Source organism: Dysidea avara, chromosome 7, assembly GCF_963678975.1.
Source record: "Dysidea avara chromosome 7, odDysAvar1.4, whole genome shotgun sequence".
In the NCBI taxonomy this organism is placed as follows: Eukaryota; Metazoa; Porifera; class Demospongiae; order Dictyoceratida; family Dysideidae; genus Dysidea; species Dysidea avara.
Window position 1 is genome coordinate 28,170,265 of NC_089278.1, and position 21,432 is coordinate 28,191,696.

Genomic DNA, 21,432 nt, shown 5'->3' on the forward strand with positions numbered 1-21,432 from the left:
ACTGTAACACATTGAGCTGAAAATTTTTAACTAGTATTGTAATAATGTTGTATGCATACAAAAGCGAATTAAGATTAATTACATAGTACTGTATGTGAATAAAAAAAATAGAAACAAAGATTGACAGATATTTGAACACTCAAGTATGCATGTATAGTACAATATGCATGAACACTAACAAACCTTATACTAAACAGTTTAGTGTCTATGACAAAATCCTGTAACAATATCAAGTCAGAGTACACATCACAACTATGCACTATCATACCAATATAGTGTGTGAGTTCCATCATGTTGTGGCGTGGTGTTGAGCACTGTCAACTACAGGATATAACCATTACAATAAATAATAAACAAATCTATACATGTTATGTTTACTGGTACATACTTAAACACTTGCAGTGATATACACAAGAAAGTACGTCTGGTATTACTATATAGCCAAATTTCAACAATATTGATAATACCACGGTATTTAGCACTAATGATAACACAATGGCTGCACTTCTTATGCTAAAACAATAGTGATATTGTTCTGGTGCAGTACTGATTACATCAAATGATGCTATTGACAAGATGATTGCAGATTAAAAACAAGTTGATGTAGTGCTACTTCTAAAAACCAGGTGCCATACGGCTAGCTAGCTCATCTGAAATTAACCAACTATGTATTACCAAGAGTAAATAATAGAGAACTTCTCTATTATTTACTCTTGGTATTACTAATTTTATTATTTTAACCAATAGGTTTTTGGTTGCAACATGACATAATACTATTAATGTGTAATTCTTGGATTTCGTAACTCATGAAATTTTTATAATTCTTCAATTACGTTGCTATGCACTCATTGGTTAAATATACCAACATATTACACACAGAAGTATCTTTTAAACTGTTTTATATTTGGACTATCATGTTCAATTTTCCTACAAATTCTCTCGACAAAGCCTCAAAGCTGCTCTTCATTTTTGTTTGTGTATGTAGGAGATTGCTCCCTTTCAATTCAAAGGGATAACTATTCCTGGTAGTCTACAATGCCTGCACCATTGTTTTTCCGTTGTTAAATACCTGTAAGGAAGGTAATTCACAGTCGCCACACCTGTTTTTCAGACCACCAAAAAAAACCACACAAACTTTACCTGTGTGGAAGTTTAATACAGAATTCATTTCACTTTTACTTACGTAAAAGCTGCTTTTACAATTTTAATGATTTTGCTCACATGGGTCCGTACGGACAAACATATAGAGATAAATAATGAAAACAATAACTGGGTGCGTGCCTGATTTAATAATGGAAACATGATCAAGGTAGACTTAAACATCTTACTCGATGAAACACTGTAAAGAATTAGTTTTAGTGGTCTATATATCAATGCCTACAATTTTACAAGCGCAATGACAGAAAGTGATCTACCTGTGAAGTTAACTAGTACATACTAAAGAATGTATAACATATCTCACTGAAAAATTAGCAGCAGGGGTAGAACTGTGTGACAAAGCAATGGAATCTAGGTATTTTATCCACAATGAATTTATGCAGGCACCTGAAGTTTGCTGGGAACAATGTAGCAGGGTGGCTGTTTTTCGCTGCTCAGTGAAGACACACGTGTTGTGTAGGGGGCTTGGGGAATAAGAAACTGATCAAGCTGTTATAAAATAACAAACAAGTTGCTATGCGCATAAACAACAAGCACCTGGTTTGATGGCGAAAGAGTTTCAACACAACAGTCATACAGTCATTAAAAACCTTACGACAAACAAAACGCTATATGATGAAGTATGTTGCAAATTTTAATAATACAAAAGAATAACCTAAAAGTGACACAAAAGTCCTTGTGATAAAAACTTGCTATATGGTACATGCCATGATGAACAAATTGATGTTCTGCCAAACCATGCAGGCACCTTATACTACCCCCTGCTATAAGTATTTAAAGATTTATGACTGGATCTGCAAGTATCCGACATGTTAGCCTAATTATACAAGAGAATACCATATGCAATTTGTGAAATATTTATGATTTTTTAAAAACAATTTTTTGAATGTAGGTGCTAATAGCAAATCCTTGATAGCATTGTGATCCCCAAGCAAGACGAATTTGACTTACCCAGCAACGGTTTATGGAAAAACTAATCTAATCCAAAACAGCCAAGCTGTAAAAAAAGAGTGCAGCCCTCAAAAAGGCTATGGTGAAAAAGATGTGAAATCCAAGGTGGTGGCTAAGAAATGGCTGTGATGGTAGGTTAATGGTAAAAATTTTAATAACAACAATTCAGGTGAATTTTGTGGCACTCTATTTATTACATGTCAATTATTCCCTACAGATAACTTCTTTGCAGCTGATCTCTCTACTGGGTGACTTGAAATGCAACTGAAGTCTCTATAGGGTGATTTGTTTGCAGCTGAAGTCTCTATAGGGTGATTTCTTTGTAGCTGAACTCTCTACAAGATGACTTCTTCTAGCTGAACTCTCTACAGGGTGATCTTTTATAGCTGAACTCTCTGTGATTTGTTTGCAGCTGAACTCTCTACATGGTGGTTTTTTTGTAGCTGAACTCTCTACAAGGTGACTTCTTCTAGCTGAACTCTCTACAGGGTGATCTTTTTATAACTGAACTCTCTACAAGGTAACTTCTTCTAGCTGATCTCGCTACAGGGTGAATTGTTTGTAGCTGAACTCTCTGAAGGGTGATTTGTTTGTAGCTGATCTCTATATGGGTTACTTGTTTCTAGTTGATCTCTTGAATTCTCTTCAACATGACTGCTCTATTAAGATGACTGCTCTATTAGAGTATCTTTATCTCGCACTTGCTACACCAATTTGGCTTTCATGTTATAACTTTGTGGCTTTAAGTCTGATTCCTCTACACCATTGAAGAGCCTTTCTAAGCTGATTACTCCATCTGTACAGCAATTTTCAAAGCATTACTCCAAGCGGTTTTTCTGGTAGACATGGCTAGTAGTAATTTTTTATTTAACTAATCTCGATTGCATAATTGTTACACACTGTTGGTTTTTTCGTTGTATCTTTGCAGTTTTTAGCTCCATTTCTTTCAAACCACAAAAGGTTTGGGGTTAACCTATTCACCTACCGATTTTCAGCTTCTTCCTGTAAGCGGTTTACCCTGTAGGCGTGACAACATATTGGTGTTATTTTTTTGTGAATAATCGTTAATAACTCTTAGCCTGTTTATCGTACTCCAGCCAAACTTGGTACCAAGATGCACCTTTATACCCCTTCTGTGTGCCAAATTTCAAGGCAATCGAATATGGAGTATGCTTTTTATGGCAGTTTTTATAAGTTTACAAAAATACAAAGAAAAAGAAGGAAAAAACAAAGAAACTAAGCCAATTTTTGAAACCACATATCTCAGGAACACTTGAAGCTATTTCGCTCAAATTTGGTATGTGGAATACTGCAGTTGGCAGGCATATCCACAGCAAAATTTGTCTTGTTTCGTAAAAGCAACACAGAGCTACGGAGGTGAGAAGATCGTGTTTTCTTTCTTCCTGTCAATATACTCACGGGTGTTGCATGACACACTACCATGTGTCTTGATATTCTCTTGATTGAGAATTACATCAGTAATTTATGACCAGTGTTGGGCAAGTTACTTTTTACAAGTAACTAGTTACATATTACTTGCAACTGAACTATTTAGTTACAGTTACATATTACCCATAAAATAAAGTAACTATAATAATATTACATATTATATTACTTTGTGTCCACAGCCTTAAGCTGTCATGTGTTAAACTACCACGTGACATGATTGTGTTGTTGGACAATGTGCAAATCTTGGTTATAAGTAAGAAGCTGGTGAATAAGCTTCATTTAGTAGGCTTCATTACTTCGTTGTGGCTAGGTATTACTCAGTGGATTACTAACGAGATTAGTAACTTCGTTACTTGTAGTAATAATATTACATAATATTAGATTCGTTACAGTAATTATATTACTTAGGTAATGCGTTATATTTGTAAGTAAAGTAACTTGAGTTATATTATCTGTTTTTATAATGTATTTCGTTATATTACTTAATTACCACAAAAGTAATAATATTCCGTATTGTGTTACATAAGTAACGCGTTTCTCCCAACACTGTTTATGACCATTTAATTAATTAAGCACCTGTAGTTTATTTTCAACATTAGTACTGTACAAATTGATTTTTTGTTGTTACCACTTTGCAGCACTTAAACTTATAAAGTTCTTGGTTTCTATAGCTGAAACTTTGGTTGATCATTTCTTTGACTATCTAGATAAAGAAAATGAGATAAAAGGATTTCGAAAAATGTGGTAACATGTGGGTTTCTTGCAGATCTGGTTGCATTTAATATTTTAAAACCACAGTGTTATTCATTACATGTATAGTTATAATAATTTATTTGTAATTTGTAGTACTTTTCTGCTCTTTATTTGTGACTGTCTCTGAGAAAACTGGTCTTATCGCCCATTTAAAAGTATCAAGAAATGCCAGTTTTAAATATTCAGAGTGTTACAGCTGGCCAGTGGTGGTAGCTACTCATACCAAATTTTCACACGTTTTACAGCAACTTCTTACCTTCCAGATCATCCACTGAAGAAGTAGCCAAAACCTAAGTTTCCCGCCATTTTAGATAGATTTTAAACCGAGGCTGTCTGTATCAGGCGAGCTCCAGAAGAGTGGGAGGTGGGGGCCCTAGAAGGCGACCAAGATGGTGTTCAAAACTTAAAAACGAATGTGTTGGGATGAATTAGGCCAAGTTATGGGCCATTCAGGGCTCAGAACTGGCTAAAATGAAAGGAAATTTACAGTACAGGTCATTGTCCAACACCATGGAGCTCTTGTCTTGGGTAATAAGAATGGTTTTCGCAGATCCAGTCACATTTTCAGTTGCATAAAGAAGTCTAAGGATACACTTGAATTGTAGCTGTACTGCAAGAATTGTGAAAGTACCAAGATTCTTTACAAAAAATAACAAATTTTCCCACCTACAGAGATGAACAGGCATTATTGCAATAAAAAAAACAAATCTTGTAATATTGCATATGCTGCATAAACAATTTAGCTAACAAACAGTTTTACAGTAAACTAACGTTTTAATAGATCTTCCTCAATTTCCTCTGCTGCTCTTACGAGATTATCAACATCTTTAATCTTTGTAAGTAGTGTTTTCCATGTCTTTGGAGTAGGGCCATTATTAGTGGTGAGCCAGTTAGCAAACAATTTCTGACTACACTCCTGTACACTGCGTGAATCTTGTTCTATGGCAGTGATAATATGTAGATCAAATCTCATACAGTATGCAACATTCTTCCATTCTGCCATTATCCTGGGGATAGCTATCTTAGTCAAATCCCACATATCTGGTCCTGACATACACAACAAAACTGGTCACATGATCAATGCGTGATCACTCACTTTGTGTTAATATCCCACTATTAGATGATACAGGTTGTTGGGATGATGGTTGAATGGGTTGGTCTGTTAGGAATATAGACATGTGTGTTATCTGTGTGTATAGCTTACCATGGACAGGTTTACCTTTGGGTTCACTACTGCTATGTCCAGGCAACACATCCTGTATGTACAAAATTAACAAGTGTAAAACAAGGGTAGAATCCAGGATTTGGTAAAAGCAGATGCACACCTCAGTAGTAGATAGGTAAATCAGGGTTTGGGACTACAGCTTAAAAGTTTTAGACATTTTGAGAACTTAATAACCCATTTTTATTTCCAATGTGCATGGCTTATAACACAGTATGGTTGACAAGATAATTTGACTCCCTGTTTTCACAGACTTTAGTTGGATAGCATTGCTGTTTTGCTGTTGATACACATAAAAATTAAAGCTAAGCATGAAGAGCTGTTCATGTATAGACAGGTTTAATGAAAAGGTATGGCACTATATTACATCATTTTGTGTAACACAATCTGGATTCATGTAGAGCAAACATTTTTGAAGTGCTTCTGTGCACTGCAATATTGCATCAAGTGATCACTACCTGAAATGCAAACCTTGTAGTCATACTTTATCAATACCAAGGATTTACTAAAACAGAAAAAAATAATCATTTTGGGGTGACTTTTCTCTACAGGCTGATTATGAATGCAAGATTTAGGTTACCTCCAAACATTTTACTTTAGCAGGTAGATTCTGCCTTCTTCTTTTGGCTTCACTTGTTACTGGTACTGTCACTTTTATGCTTCTTTTCAAGCTCCAGTTTCTGGGATGAGTGGACTAGACAGACAAAAAAATAATAATCACAGAAAACAAAAATTCTACCAAAAGTATTTAAGGAAAATTCTTAATACCTGGAAAGTAACTTATTTTACCATGCCTGCATGCATGAGTTTATTAATGGTTTTACATCACAGTACCTGTTTTTGTCGTCGCATCATTGATAAGTTCTAGTTGACATTGCATTACTTTAGCCCTACCAAAGTGACTGGTAATTTGCACATGCAGCACATTTTTACGACCCACCTCTTTGTTAAACATGTCTGTATAATAGCATTGTATCACAACAGTGCATGGTTATTTGGAAAATAAAAGACTGTCTAAATAGTTGGCTGACAATGTTTTGGATGCATTATGGTGACTGTTCTACTAGAGCATCTAAACTTCATTAAAGGATAAACAGGGAGCACTTACCCCCTGTTCTTCTTGGATGAATGAACATCACATGCATAGTTTTAACATTAATTTATTTGCATTCTGATAAGAAGGAAATGCTGTGTACTGCTTGGATCTACCCCCTATAAAATATGTGACCGTCTCAGCAAAAACCCGACTTGTTCGCACAATTAAAAAATTTTTTATTTACTCAGCATTATTAGCATTATTAGCAGTTTCCAAGCAATGGATCACCAAAGTTTCAGCCTTCTGTGGTGTGTAGCTTTGAAATTATAGCACTAGACAGTAGGAAGAGTAAGATAATCGATTTGTACAGTGACTATACGGAAATAAACTACAGGCGCTTACATTCGCAGTCATAATCTCCGTTTGCATTAGTCTACAACGTTGCAATTTGGCTTAAAATGTTCACTATGGAGCAGCACATCAGCCAAGGTATAGTGTTAGTCCTGTAGACACTTGCACATATGGATATGAAAGTGGTTTGGTAGAAGAAACGATGACAATCTTGTTTACGTTTACCACATTGTAAACAAACGCACGTGACACGCATACCATTGAAGCTACAGAAAAAAAAAAGATTTTCGAACTCTTCATGAGCAGGCGAATAAGATGGTATATAGTTTTAATCAATTTGAGTCTTCCTTCTTCGAATACTGGCCCGATAAAAACTTGCATATTTTCTTTGTAGCATGCGTAATTTTACAAATTATCTTTAAATTTCATTTTTCTCAATACGCATGCTTGTGCAAACAAGTTGGGTTTTTGCTGAGACGGTCACATATTATGAATAATGACACCTTGTAGAAGTAGGGCTGAGCAATAATATCAATAGTGTGATATTATCGCGATAGTAAATCACCACGATCGTGATAGTTATGATAAACTTAGATCTGCATTATAATGGTATTAGCAGCCCTTCTATACTGCTTTAGTTAGTATTTCCAGCTTTCTTACAAAGGAGTGGCCTGTAAAAGCTGTACCAAAAGTCCATATTCATTGGCCGCCCACACAATTAATTACAAATGTATTAGGCATGCAAAATAACTTTCTATATGACTGCAAATCATAGCTATACAACTAAGACTTTTGTCAAGCAAAGTGTTTCATAAACTATTGGGATAGCATTCACTATCACAATATTTAATGAGTAACTATCGTGATAGTAAAATTTTTACTATCGCTCAGCACTATGTTGAAGACAAAATTGTAGTATGCACATGACAATATTAAATTACTACTGCAGCATAGAGCTGACTATAGAGCTGCATACATCTCCAATAGTAAGTTTAAAGAAAACTTTCTAGGTGATGGCAAAAGATCTCACCCTTCGGTAAATTATGGTAAGTAATTACTAGTTTAAAGCAACCACAAAAGTATTACAGGAGTAAAAGCAATTACATGCACCTACACATGTAGTACACATATACAGAATAAAGACCGAAAGTAGAGTGCACTTAAGTAAACCTTACCACAAACCAAACTCTATGTGTATTCTCCAACTTAGTTGGTTGTTGGTGACCACATTTAGCATATTCAACAAAACTGACTGGAAATGGTTCAGTTTTAGACAGTAATGTTAAGTGTTGATGATCATGTGACTGAGGACAGTTACACAAAAATCCATAACGAAAATCAGTAAACTGCCAACCAAATTGTTCACAGACATCCTTTAAAGCAGCAGTTACAGCAACCTGAGCATCACGATAAACTGTGGAAGTTTTGTCATCCTTTACTCTTACATGTATTTCTAAATATGAATTCCTATCAATGAGTGACAACAAGTGAGTCATGTTATCATTTATAACAAGTGATATGAGATTAGAGTAACGGTAATATTGAGTGTCTGTATTTTTGCCATACAATTCAAAGGTTGGCTGGTTATTTTGAAGTATCTGAATTACAAGGAAACTAAACAGACCTCTAGGGATTGTATCACCAGTGAATTTTATTAACAGAGGTTCTACTGTGAAGTGACTGCTTGAGTCAGTGTAAAATATTGGTTTACCGTATCGGTCTGTTTGAAATACTTGATTTATATCCTTTAATTCACATGTTGGAAGGATGCTTGGCATGAAAAAGCTGTCTTGATCATAAGGTACAATGATTTTCAAGAACTTAAGAAGATTAAAAAATGATTCTAATTTTATATCTTGAACATCCAAACTGAGTTCATCAAGTAACTGTTTATACAAAATGCCTTTGTTACGTAATTTGTCAAGTAAGCTTTTGTCCAGAATTTTACCATCGTCAAACTTGCATGTAACAATTTCAGTCAGATTACAAAACAGCCACTGAGGATCAGTTATAACAAACTTGTTCATACCATCAACTTCATCAAAATAGAGTAATGTACCTAGTTGATGATAGAACTTCAATACTTCTACAATTTCTTCCATCTCCATTTCTTGACCTTCAGGTATAAATCGATCACAAATTTTCTTAACATCATCTAGTGATACACAAACTTTCTTGTCATCTTTGTGGAAACTACGTAATTGCAATTCTAATATGAACCATGTAATTGGGATTTCAAATTGTGCTTTCTTTTGAAGTATGTTTTTAATAAATTTGTGACGGATTACATGTGCAATTGAATTTTCACTTTGAAAAGTACCAGCAGTAGTGTTATTCACTGGGAATAAAATTCTTCCTTTATGATCACTCCAGACATGTAGATATTTGTTTTCAACATTAACATCTTGTACTATCTCGCAAATTCCCTTATCAACAGTTTCAAGTACATGTTCAATTTGCTCTTTAATTTTATCACAACAAGTTCCTATAAAGCAAACAGCAGGGTTAGGGTGTTGGTCTTCTTGTACCATTATTTTTTGAGGAGAATAACATTTTCTGCTAGTGGAATCCTTTACTGAGGACAGTAAACACTTTAATAGATGACAGTTAGTATAATTCATTTCATGTTTTATATAGCCTTTGGCACTATGTTGAGCTACCACTGTCTGGTCAAGACATCCGATTCCATTTGACAGGTTGAGGACAATGAAGGTAAAAGCTGCAGAAGTATTGATAGCAGGCAAAATATTAAGAAATTCAGGTTGCCCTCCTGTGTCCAGTAATGTGAGTATGTCCCATATTTCTGGCACAACTTGAGAAGCAAAGCGTGTATCAGATATAACAACGTTTGAAGCCATACTTTTCTCTACAGAAACTAAGGGTATTTCTTTTATAGATGACGTGCTGTTTTGATCAGAGCTTTGCTCTTCTTGGTAACTTCTACCAGGAACAGGTTTGTGTGGTACTTTTGCAACTGTGTGCTTTGATTTCTTTTCAACTCTGGATATTAAATTTTCCATTAGGGCCTGTATTTCTTCTTTTATGTCCAAGTCTTTCCAATCAGTTCCTCTTACATTGACTTTACTTATTAACACTTGTTTACTGTCACCAACTCCTGTACTAATATAGCTGTCTTCAAGAGGTATGTTTCTGAGAAGACGTGAAAAACTTGTCTTGCCAGCCTTTGATGAGCCGCAAAATACCACTTTTGCGTGGCGGATTTTTATTGTAAGACCATCTCTCTTAGCCTGACGGATAATTTTCTCCATGTAACGCTGGGTCTCTGTAAATGTAATATGTTCACGAAAACAAGAGTACTTAATAATCTTGATGAGCACAAGTTTGTATTATACAGTACCATGGGACTAGGACAGGGGTGGTGGAGTAGGTCAAAGAGTGAGGGGGCCAACTTTGACAATGAAATTTATCCAATGCAATTGGAAGCATACAACAGATATGTTTTTATTCTTGGGGGTCTGAGGACTTGCCTCCAGGAAAATTTTCATAGTTTAGAAGCCCAGAAACGCATTTTACTAAGCATGGTTTTAACTACTAAGTAATTAGCTAGCTACTTACAGTTTTTAAAGGAAATGTAAAAGTGACTGCTGTATTAGAGTAGCTGACTGCTCTATTAGATTATCTTGATCTTTTCTTGCAAGTATTGTCCAAGTGTGGAGGCCCTGGCCCCCTGTTTCCACTGCCTATGCACTAGGATCACAAAGGTTTTAGTTTTCTGCCAAAGTATCACTTCAAAACTTGTCTGACCTCTTTCACAACAGTTTGGCAGTATTGGTTAGGCATAATCAAACTGAAATGTGCCTTTAGAGCAACTTCAGAAACCTCCAACAAGTTTCTTTGGGATTATATATTTACCTGAAAATTTTCAGATTAATTGCCTGATGCCTTAACCCTTAAACTCGCAGAGAACTTTACAGAAATGTGTGTTTACACAATATGGGCACACATGGCAACACTAGATGGAGTAATACAATTCTTATAGACTACAACAACACTTTAAGGGCTACCTGGAGAAGATTAAACAAACACTGCAACTGAAGCAATGAACAATAGCAAGTCTCATCTCCATGTTTCCAAATTCTAGCCACATGTTTGATTTTGATTGTGGGTTTACTCATGTGAGTTGCATATGGCCTGATGGAAAATTTAATGGCAAATTGAACGAAAATTGTTGCAAGCAGCGTTGAAACCGGGTCACTACTGCTGACCTGGATGACCCACTGACCCAGATAGCAATCCGGGTCAGACCCGGATTTGACCCGCATGTGACCCGGATTAATTAAAGCCGAAGCGTGCGATAAGAGCTATGTTTCAGGTAGTCTCGAGCGAGCGAGACTACGTTTTGAGCGTTCGATTCGTGTTGAGTAAACGAGTAGTTATGTGATAACTAAGCCGGTAAGTTTATAATTTAAATCAGTCAGTGGGTTTGGTTCCACGTAGCTACTGTGAGTTTACAGACAGCAATTGGGTATGGTTTCATGCAAACCTAGTATTACAATTTCCCGATATATTAAAGTAGGTGTGGCTCACAAAAGTACTTATCCTGCTGCAAGACTAGACAATATACAACTCGTACAATAATCGAATAGTGGGCATGGCTCCACGTAAGCTTGCAGACAGCAATGGACACAGTTTCGTGCTACAGAGTGCACTTACTAATTAATGGGTGTGACTGAGCATATGTTTGTAATGCAATAAGTGGGCATGGCTCTTGAAAGAGCTACGTGACTAGTGTTTATAAGTTTCCACGTCGTCAAACGAACAATTTCGTTTCTTACGTGATCCAATCCGGGTCAGACTCGGATAATTTGTAAACCGGGTCGGACCCGGGTGATCCGGAGAAAATGTGACCTGGTTGACCTGACCCGGTTTCAATGCTGGTTGCAAGGTAATAAGAGCAACCACCAACGAGTTGCGTATGATATTATTTTATTCCTTGTTACATCACGAGTAGAATGACACATATTGCATAGCCATAGGACAGGCACTTTGAAAGTTACAGTGCTTTGTGCAGGGTATGCATGTTTTATTAAGTTTAAATCCAGTGGGTTGACGGTTAAGCTAAGTGCAATTATTTGTTTTAAAGCTTGATTTCTTCACTGTTTAACGAAGCTTAAGCCTCAGATGTACACTTTTGCCTACCACAGCAGCTACAGCGGACTTACCTATTTCTTTCTTTGAGTCCTCCACTGCTGTGTGTGTGTGTGTGTGTGTGTGTGTGTGTGTGTGTGTGTGTGTGTGTGTGTGTGTGTGTGTTGATTTGTGGGTAGTGTGCAATGCTTCCTTGTGCTGATGAATGGAAACTGCTTGTAATTTCTGTAGTGACTGGACTGATTGCATGAACGTTCCTCATACTGTTCTTTGTTCGTAGTGCTGAGGAACGCAGCTGAAAATTAGCATAATAATTATATTTCACTTTTCAGAAATTGATAGCTGGAGTATGCAGCATCCTTCTATCCTTAGATGCTGTATGTGTGGGTTTAACAGTAAAAGTGAACAAACAAGTACAAGGAATTTAAACCTGAATAGGGATCATAGAAATAAAATCAATGAAACAAGGAATGTTGTCTGCCTCTCCTATGACCAGGGCGAGAGCAAAAACACGAGAAAAAATGATAGTGAACTGTTTGTCCAATGCAAGGTAGGCTAATGCTCATATACGTCTACTTCGGAGTACTAACAGGAAACAAAGATTTTGGAACTCCTCTTGCTTTGGGGATCACGATGTTACCAAAGTTTATGCCTTTATTAGCTTACTTCACTGTGAAAAAAGTGCTTTAAAATTAAATTACAGAATTTCTAATGTTTTTGTAAATACATCCATTGCATTCTACTGTAAAATTGGGCTTGTGCAAACGTATGGGATTCTTGCACATATTCTAGTTAGCAAAACAGTACATTCCTAGTCTGTTACCTGCCCCAGTAAAGGAGTCTTGAAACTTCACCAGAGTTAAGTTTGATGGAATCTCCTATTTGGTAATAAGCCGTTGAGCTTTACCATCATTATGTACATTGTTGTCAGCAGTGTTGGGAATAACGCATTACTTTAGTAACGCATTACTTTAGTAACGCTTACTAACGCATTATATAATAGTTATTACATTTTGTGATTTAAAGTAATATAACACGTTACTATTCATAGTCTAGTAATACAATTTCGGTTACTTTCAAGGAGCCCACAGTTCGTTATATTGGTAACAAAAGTAATGTGTTGTTACGTAATGCATTACTATTACAGTTTGTAAAGCGATGTGTAACGATATTTATAACACATTATTAGGTCCATTACTAACCAATTAGTGCTACTCAACAGCTTAATTGTTGCAATAATCTACTGTTCTGATCCCCTATAATAAAATTACCCATATTAGTTCACACCTCAGACGACTGGTCACGTGATTTTCCTGAAGAGAGCATCTCTACACAGGTGCAAGAAGCCAGTAGCTATATTTACAGGAGTGTTTACTATATGCTAGCTCAGTAACTAACATGCAAGGTATAAAGGAAAGGTGTATAGTCAGAGCAAAAGTAACTTAATGTAATATATTAAGTTACTTTTCATTTGGAGTAATATGTAACTGTAACTTATTACATTGCCCAAAAGTAAAGAGTAATATGTAATATATTACACTGACAAAGTAACTTTCCCAACACTGGTTGTCAGGATCAACGACTTTGTCTGCCCAACCATTTGCTTTTAAGAGCCTGGACCCTATAAATTACTTGTTAATCATTTTCACCATGTTTAATAGCTGACCTCAGCCTTCTGGGCCTTAGCAGGAACCCTTCAACATAGGAATTTTAAGACTGCTTGGTTCCCCACCATTTTGGATTGCACAAGGTATATCCATTTCAATAAAATTTTTGTCATTAACATCTTCACTGCTACTTCCACTACTGCTATTGTATGTTTCTCCTAAATTAGTCACAGACTACACCCCTGTAAGGGGTAGTCCACAATTTTCTGCTTTTTTGCAAGCATACAAAGAGTACTCTTTTTCTAACCCCCTCTCCCCCCCCCCCCCCCCCCCCAGTCCAAAGCGTACTGTATAAATGTTGACACATGGATGTATTGTATAGCAGAACAAACACATGGATACTTTTTTAATATTGCAAAAGTTGTTTGGTATTTGTTTTGTCTTGTAGGCATCTTATCATTTTGATGCTTTTGAAGCTGATACCCTTGAAAGAAACATTCCTACACACAGCGGACATTAGTACCTGATGCACATTTGCAAATGTGTACATACACATCATAGAAACAATTCTTGGCTAACTTCAACGTGTTCATACAAAACCATCCCAACACTGGCAGTAGCAACAGTAGTACTAGTTTGTTGGGTATTCACCATAGTCTGAGGTGGACTGGAGTCAAGAGATGTGGGTACACTCTGCAGAGACAGGTTTTCTCTACAGGCAACCCACAATTACCACAACTTTGTAGTGTAAACAAATTAGTACCCACATAATCCAGCCTCCCATACCCAACAGTATTCCTAAACCCACAACATCTTCTGCAGGTAGAAAACAAAAGCAACAAGCAGAAGCTATTCAGTTGTAACCGTTTATCAGTGTTAATTGCTAGGCTAAGACTAAAGAGAAAGAAAAGTAAGTGCTGTTATAAAAGTATATAAGCCTGTAGTACGTGTTATCATGCTGATAACCGTCTTACCTGTAGATTCAATGGGCTTTATCTTTTCTTTAGCTTATAAAGCTTCTTTCATTGGTAGCTAATCCTAGCTACGCTGTTTTCCAGAGTTCGCCGAAGCACAATTTCATCCAATCGTGTGTTGGCTTGGGCCCATGCATTAACAGCATCAGCTCACTCTAGTCCACTGTTTATAATTGGACACTGAATAAGTAGCAGTAGAGGTTTACTACTAGAGCCTTATCACTACATTCGAATTTCTCGCCAACTCATGTGATCAACATTTTAAAAAGCGTACATGCGATTTTACCCCCCCTCCCCCCCCTAGCGTACGGTTTGTACGCTTGCAAAAATGCAGATAATTGTGGACTACCCCAAAGTTAGTAGTGCAACTACTACCACTAAACAAGTTCAACTACCAACCAAAAACAGTCAAACTACAACTTGACAAACACTACTAAAATTTGATGACTACATAGCAAGCCCATGTCTCCTGTCCCATGTCCTCCACGCCACATGTAATCAGATCTGTGAAAACTCAAAACTTTTTCCAATTCGTGATATTTATAATCTGCTTAGTCAAGTGTTTGCTCTGGCAAAGTTTCAGCCTCATATGTAATAATTTTGGGAGCCATACAAAGTAGTCACAGCAGAAAGATTAATTTGTATAGCCAGTATTGGGACAATTACTTTTTAAAAGTAACTTGTTATATATTACATATTATTTACAACTGAACTATTTAGTTAGTTACATGTTACCTATATAATAAAGTAACTATAATAATATACCATATTATATTACTCTGTGTACAGTAGGACCTCCATTATCTGAACACCTGTGTGCCAGCTGAATCACAAAAGTGTTCAGATAAATGAATTTGTTCAGATAAATGAAGCCCATTGATTTATATACAGAACTCTGTTGAACTACTCTAATAGAACATACACCTGTGACAAAATACTCTAATAGAACATACACCTATTGACAAAATACCCTAACAGAACAGTCACTGCTACTGTTCGGATAATCGAAGGTCCGCATAATCCAAGTTCGTACAATTGAGGTCCTACTGTACTATATTATCTATGGTTGGACAATGTGCGAATCTTGGTCATATGTAAGAAGCCGGTGAATAAGTTTCATTCAGTAGGCTTCATTACTTCGTGGTGGCTAGACATTACTTAGCGGATTACTAATGAGATTAGTAACTTTGTTATTTGTAGTAATAATATTATGTAATATTAGACTTGCTACAGTAACTTCATTACTTAGGTAATGCATTAAATTTGTAAGTAAAGTAGACTTGCTACAGTAACTTCATTACTTAGGTAACGCGTTGCATTTGTAAGTAAAGTAACCTGAGTTATATTACCAGTTTTTATAGTGTATTTCATTATAATATTTTATTATTTATTATATTAATTATTACATAACATGTTACATAAGTAACGAGTCACCCCCAACACTATGTATAGTTGGTATAAAGAAAATATATTAACAGGTGCTTATCAAAACAGTTGTAATTTTTGAATACAGAGACAAATGGAGTTGAAATTTGCACCATTGTGTTTGCCATGAATAGGGAAATCAATTGCTGCACAAGTTTTTCCTTGTGTCACCCTTCTTCACTACATATAAAGGGAAAATCAGTGAAGAAAGATTGATCGTGTACTATCGCTTTGAAGTGATGTAAATAAATGCTCATAACTAATGTATCCTTAGTTGTACAGTAATGAAACACAGATTTTCAAACTTCTCTTGAGCAGGGAAATCGTAAGATGATATCCAGGTTTTTGTTATTAGACTCTTTTTCACTATGAACAAACACACTCAAAAATTTATGGAATTTTTTATTACTACACAAGTTTTTCACCCATTACAGAGTCTTGTGTTAGTCGCACAAAAATTCTGAAATGGTACTACCCAGCAGGGACCAGTGCGGATACTCTTATACACTACACAATATTCTGTACTTGTACTATATAGGTACCCCTACAAGTACGTAGTCTTGTACAGCAAATCCACTTTTTCCCTCTCATGGTGTCTCACACATGATATTTAAACCAATTAGAAATTATAAGCGTCTCTGAAAATTGTCTACAGCTGACTACATTTATAGGCCACTTGCCTGCTGTACAATTAGCATCTAGTCTATTATGTCACCTTTCCCCAGTTATATCAATTGTCATCTGAAAACTGAAGTATCCACTAAGCTTGGAACAGTACAAATCAAAAACTGTTTGAAACGAACCTCTGCAAGCAAAGTAGCCACTATGAAAATACGGATGATTTCTGTTATGAAGGAAAACCATCACGTGTTACCATCAAATCACACCTTTCGCTGTCAGCAAAGATGAATGAGAAGCAAAGATGAATGGGACACAAAGGAGACACTGGTAAGTCCATGAAGAATGCATTGTATGTACTGTAGTATGCCAAAAGGCATGTGAAGTGATGTCCAACAGTGAAAAAATCAAGTCCATAGCCTTAGCTGTTATTGAGTCGCACTTGTCTAAAGGCTTCAGTCAGTCAGTCAGTCAATAGAAAATTCCATTTAATATATATTTTTAAAATTCCATAGCAATTTGTTGAAAGTGTTTTGGACAAGGCTTGTTTGGGCTTAGTTTTACCTACCCAATACCGCCTCATCGTTTTCAGTGAAGAGTAAGGCTGGTTTTTGGGTGATGTTTTTCATGGGCCATGCCCAGACCTTTGTGATCCCTACTATACAGTACTATTGTAATGTATGATAAATAAACAACTGGTCAACATCTTACAGTGATAAAATATGTAGCAATAAATATATTAGAAATTAATTTCAACCCGTACAGTACATACCTTCAGCTTTATTTTTTCTTGCTACCTCTTCTTTCTCCACCAATCTGTTAATCCACTGTTGTTGATACTGTATGGTAATACAACATGTCGATATACATAATATCCTACACATTATCCAACATCAGTTACATCAGATAGTTTCTATCATGTGCAAATTATCAATAACTATGTACTTCACATGTGGACACCTACATATTTTAATAGCAGTTACAGTACTTACAGCACATGTACCAACAGTAACCAGTTCTAGTATATGTATGTGATTGACTCAGTAACTAGTCTGTACAATTTCTGAATTTATTTTATTGTCTCAGCATTTCCCACAGTGTCCAAGGAATGGGTTATCAAAGTTTCAGTTTATTATGGTGAGTACGTAGCTTTGGAATTATAATGCTAGACAGTAAGAAGGGCAAAGAATTATACTTGTAAAAAACTATGTACATGTACTTAATAACTTCCGTTCACATTGGTTTACAGAGTTGGAAAATTATATAAATTGGAAAATCAACAATGGTATAGTTTTTGTCCTGTATATAGTCACTTGTGCATAAAAGTATGAGGCATTAACATGCTATAGTATGTATAAGTTGAGCTGAATCCTGAAAAGCAGCTAAAAATTAAAAGTGGATTTTTTCTCAACAGAGTTAACATTTATAGATGATCAGTGGTGACAGCAAATTTGTCAACAACAGACACGTACAGTTTGGCTCCATCACAAGTTCGAGAAAGGCCAGTAATGGACACTGTATTTATATGGCTTCCCCATAGGAAATGAAATGTGAACATTTTGATTGCCTGTAAATATTATGTCAGACATTTGTACAAAGTGATTTTGAAATATTTTTAGTGGGTCAAGCAGTACTACAAATGAGCCAAATTTCAAGATCATGTGTGATTGCATTCATGAGTTATTAAATATTTTTGAGGATTCAGCTCAATGCGTACATACTATAACTTGAGCAAACAAGGCACAATATGACAAACCACCCTCCAAGCTCCATAACATCACGGCATGTGACAACAATGTATTACAACAGCACATCACTGTATAAAACCAGACACACACATCTAGATATACATGTACACACAACACTGTGGGGAAGGTAGGGCAGCTGAGGTAGGGCAGCTGAGGTAGGGCAGCTGAGGTAGGGCAGCTGAGGTAGGGTAGCTGAGGTAGGGCAGCTGAGGTAGGGTAGCTGAGGTAGGGCAGCTGAGGTAGGGCAGCTGAGGTAGGGCACAACCATCTGGATTGGTGATGCGTGCTATTACTTTTAGGTCATTATCCCGATATAGTACATTCAGCATTGCTTATGCCCAACACTACCAACACCCGACATTACAACACAGTATGGGTTGGACTGTAACCTCTTGCAAGCCATGGACACCATGCATGAGTAACTTTACAAACATTTAGTTGTCAACATACCATACAAACATTTAGTTGCAATAAACATTAAAAATGTTTAGCCACTACAATTTACAACGTTTAGCCATAACAACAATGCCGTCACACAAACACTCTAATGTTCAGTCGTAACAAACATTGCTGACCTTCACTTGCAATGGAATTCCAAACACTTAGCCATAACAAATCAGAACATTGAAAACAAATAACATACACCTTTCACATTAAACAGATTTTAGAACTAATAGTTCAGTTTATAGTGCCTACCACAGTTGTCAGTAACACAGGTGAAAAAGGTCAACAGGCTAACAGGGTGGGTAGGTAGGTAATTGCTCTTTATTCTGATTTTCAACAACATAGTGAATACTTCAAGGTCAGCAGCTCTGACTAAGCACCAAACAACAGATATATGAACACTGAAAGTGAACAAAGTCTAACCTATTACCATATGTGACCGGATTAGCAAAACCAACCATATGGGCGCAAAAGCCAAAAGTGAGATAGCACCAGCATGAAGTTGCTGCACTATCAGGCTAACAATTTCCATATCAAATTCGCTTTCAAATTGTTGGGTCTGATTTTGGTGGACTGTTCTCTGGCGGTCTGTATAACCACACCAGACATCTGTACAGGTCTGTGAACAACAGGGAAGTGTTTTGGGGGGGGGGGGGGGGGGGGGGATTCATACACTCTGGACAGATGAGCAGGGAGCTGAATGTGTGATGTATGTCTGTATTGTGATATTTCAGTCTATTTCCTGTCTCTGATGGGCTGTTTTGTGGTGTGGTGCCTTCAGTTACCTTCATTTTGTAGTCTATCCCTTGCCCGCCCTGCCACCCCCACCCTCCACCCTTTTTTGAGGATTCCTGATACAGCAATACTGGTGAAAAAACCTATCTAAAATGGTGGGAAACTCTACAAGGATCACCTTGGTCACTAGGGATAGTTCTTTTACTCATTCAAAGTGGACAGGGTATCTCTGGGTTGGATGGACGAGACAAAGTATGGGACCATTCAAATCAAAATTTAACAGTGAGTAAGATGGTTTTGTCGTTTTTAGATAGCTTAAACAGTTTTTGTGTTATAGAATTTACTTTTACAAGGCATGCATGCAATCCAGTTTACTGGATTATGGATTTTCTGTGCTTGCATTTTATAAAACACCTGCGGATTTAAGAGTTAAAGTTCCTATGATACTCATATACAGTTCTACATTAGACGGTTATCAATATTGTACATATACATTATGTAGTATAAAACTATACCAAAACAGTCAACTGTGAAAGTGCGCTCTTTAAAAAAGGGTGAAAGTGGGTGAAAACATTGTGAAATTAAATGTGGCGGCCAAGAAATACCTGGAATGATGCTAATGCCAAACATTTGTAATGATGATAGTGATCTTTTTTCACAGCATAGCTATAGCTGTTTTGGTACAGATATCACTTAAGCCACAAAGCTGGCCATGGTATAGGCCAGCTTTGGTGCTATATTTACTTGTCTTTTTCTTTACTATACAGCTACGTATGTACTAGTGTATTTAAAATTATCAATTAGAAATGAAGTAGATGTAAGTGATAAAAAACAATGAAACAAGAGATATGACTAATGATATTACAACATAGCCATGGGGGGAAAATCCATACATTGGCACAATTGTTCTATTCATTACCAAAGTAGGGATTTTCACATAGGGTCAGGCCAGGTGGGAGTTAAACCGGCTTCCAGAATCCAGTTAGCTTTTCAGAATCAAAAAATAAAAAATCTAGAACTGCCCCTGCATTGGGGCTAGGCTATGTTGTAATACTATCATTTACATTACTTTGTTTCACTGGTTTTTATTGCTTGGATCCCTATTGGTGTTTCCAGTTTGTTTAGTTTTTTGTTATCATACAGTATTGTGTATTGGAGGTTTGCACTTTCTCACAATAAAAAACATAACTTGTAACCACAAACCATACGTTGTGGTGCTATGGCAGTATTGGTTAGGTACAACCACAGTGTGTATTTTACAGGAACCAAGAAAATGCAGTTTTCACGCATTTGTAGCTCAATACTGCCTGAATGAAAATTAACCACATTTGCTGTAGAAACTCCCTCGGGGTAGGGAGCCTTCTATATATGTATTGGTTAAATATAACCAATCCCAAAAGTGCCTTTAGTATAACCTGAAACACTTCTAATTAATTTTTAAAAAAACTATTCAGCAGAATTTTCTACTGACTGACTGCCTGAAGCCATCAGAAAATCATAACTTGATAACGGCTAAGGCTACTAGCTTGGTATTTCATTCTTCAACATTGCTTCAGTCTGACAGATGCCTTTTGGCATACTATAGTATGTACAGTACATGTTCATGGACTTACCTATGCCCTCCTGTGTCTCATTATCTTTGCTGACAATGCAAGGTGTCAATTTGTAGTAGTGTTGTGTGATGGCTTACAGTACAGAAGTACTGTTTAAGTAGGGATCCCTCGAAATGACACACGCCGCCAACAATATCACCTTTTATAAACCAGCTTAGAAACTTCTTACGTGACGAAAAACATCTTTACGGAATAATATACTAGTCCATCTAACATCAAATGTAGCGTTAAAAACAAGA

The 21,432-nt window shown here is 36.4% G+C and overlaps 1 protein-coding gene across 5 annotated transcripts in view; it reads right to left on the reverse strand.

Annotated features, from left to right (window-relative positions):
* Nucleotides 1–11: 11 nt before the first annotated feature.
* The window catches only part of LOC136260528 (uncharacterized), a 35,433-nt gene continuing 14,012 nt past the window's right edge, over nt 12–21,432 (reverse strand). The window contains exons 2-9 of one of the 5 annotated variants that reach the window (XM_066054288.1): nt 17,426–17,492; nt 8,096–10,203; nt 6,114–6,227; nt 5,516–5,567; nt 5,408–5,470; nt 5,083–5,358; nt 269–321; nt 12–218 (exon numbers count right to left, since the gene is read on the reverse strand). In XM_066054288.1, coding sequence (XP_065910360.1) covers nt 290–321; nt 5,083–5,358; nt 5,408–5,470; nt 5,516–5,567; nt 6,114–6,227; nt 8,096–10,203; nt 17,426–17,492 — 2,712 coding nt within the window. In that variant the 3' untranslated portion in view covers nt 12–218; nt 269–289. Of the gene's footprint in view, nt 219–268; nt 322–5,082; nt 5,359–5,407; nt 5,471–5,515; nt 5,568–6,113; nt 6,228–8,095; nt 10,204–17,425; nt 17,642–21,432 lie in introns of those variants that run through there. The other 4 variants (XM_066054287.1, XM_066054289.1, XM_066054285.1 and 1 more) reach the window with 4 other exon arrangements.